The sequence below is a fragment of the Acanthamoeba castellanii genome (assembly GCF_000313135.1).
Source record: "Acanthamoeba castellanii str. Neff unplaced genomic scaffold scf7180000083546, whole genome shotgun sequence".
NCBI classification, from domain to species: domain Eukaryota; phylum Discosea; order Longamoebia; family Acanthamoebidae; genus Acanthamoeba; species Acanthamoeba castellanii.
In genome coordinates, this window is record NW_004457665.1 from 9,206 (window position 1) to 10,214 (window position 1,009).

At 49.4% G+C, this 1,009-nt stretch overlaps 1 protein-coding gene across 1 annotated transcript; it reads left to right on the forward strand.

The window, feature by feature from the left end:
- Nucleotides 1-254: 254 nt before the first annotated feature.
- ACA1_304720 (uncharacterized protein) lies at nt 255-947 on the forward strand (the record flags this gene model as incomplete). The annotated part of the gene is made up of 2 exons (XM_004353295.1): nt 255-607; nt 908-947. 2 exons carry the CDS (start codon nt 255-257, stop codon nt 945-947), a joined length of 393 nt encoding a protein of 130 aa, XP_004353347.1.
- Nucleotides 948-1,009: the final 62 nt, after the last annotated feature.

Sequence of the window (1,009 nt, forward strand, 5' to 3'; positions counted from 1 at the left end):
TCTCCAGAAAAAGTATCTCCCCCAATTCACTGAGCTGCTCACCAAGCTTCTTGCCCAACCAACACAATTCCATGAATGGCCAGTGCATTTATCAGCCCGCATTGTTTTCCTGATGTGCATTGGTTTTTTATTTGTTGACACTTTTCCTGATATGCATTGGGTTTTTATTTGTTGACTCTTTTCCCCAATGTGCATTGGTTTTTCACTTATTCCTGATGTCCACTGGTTTTTTTCTTCCACAGGTGTCAATCTACATGCACAACTTTACCATCCACAGCTTGGACATTCCTCTCAACATCAATGACACAGCAACTTGCCTATTGAAGTCTTATGGTGTTGGATTCTACATCTCCTCATCTCCCTCCAACATTGCCAATGCCATCACCTCACTTGAGTCACACTCCACCCTCCAGGTCTTCCACCTACTCCACTTCTACCCCAACTTACTCCAGCTCCATGCCCACCTCTCATCAGTGGCTTCAATGTTCTCATCTTCAGCCACAAGAGGGTTAACATGTCCACCATCTGGCATCCTCTGGCCAGCAACACCATCCCTGAACCCTTCTGCTATCTGCACCACATCCCCATCCCACACCCAACACATGAGGTTGTCCACTCTGCTCCTGCTTTCCTCACTGCTCAATCATCAGACCACACCCCACTTCACATCAGCCTCTACAGCTTCCTCATCCAGAGCTTAGAGCTTCCCAATCCTTCTCCCCACCCCATCACATTGCCCACCACCCCCTACCACATTCTCTATGAGGCAAATCCCACCTACTACCTCTCCTTCTGTGCTGCCCTTTACTCCAGCTTTGTCTGCCTCTCCTCTACCCCCATAGCAGAGGGCAACATCTCCTCTATTGGCAACTGGCTCCTCACCTTCCACTCTAAATTCCTGGAGGAGTCAGATCTCACAGCCATCACTTCCTTCCTACAAGGCCTAACTTCACATCCTGCCCTTGCCCCTCTCACACCCAAGACCAGCTCCTCCTCCTCTTCCACGTCC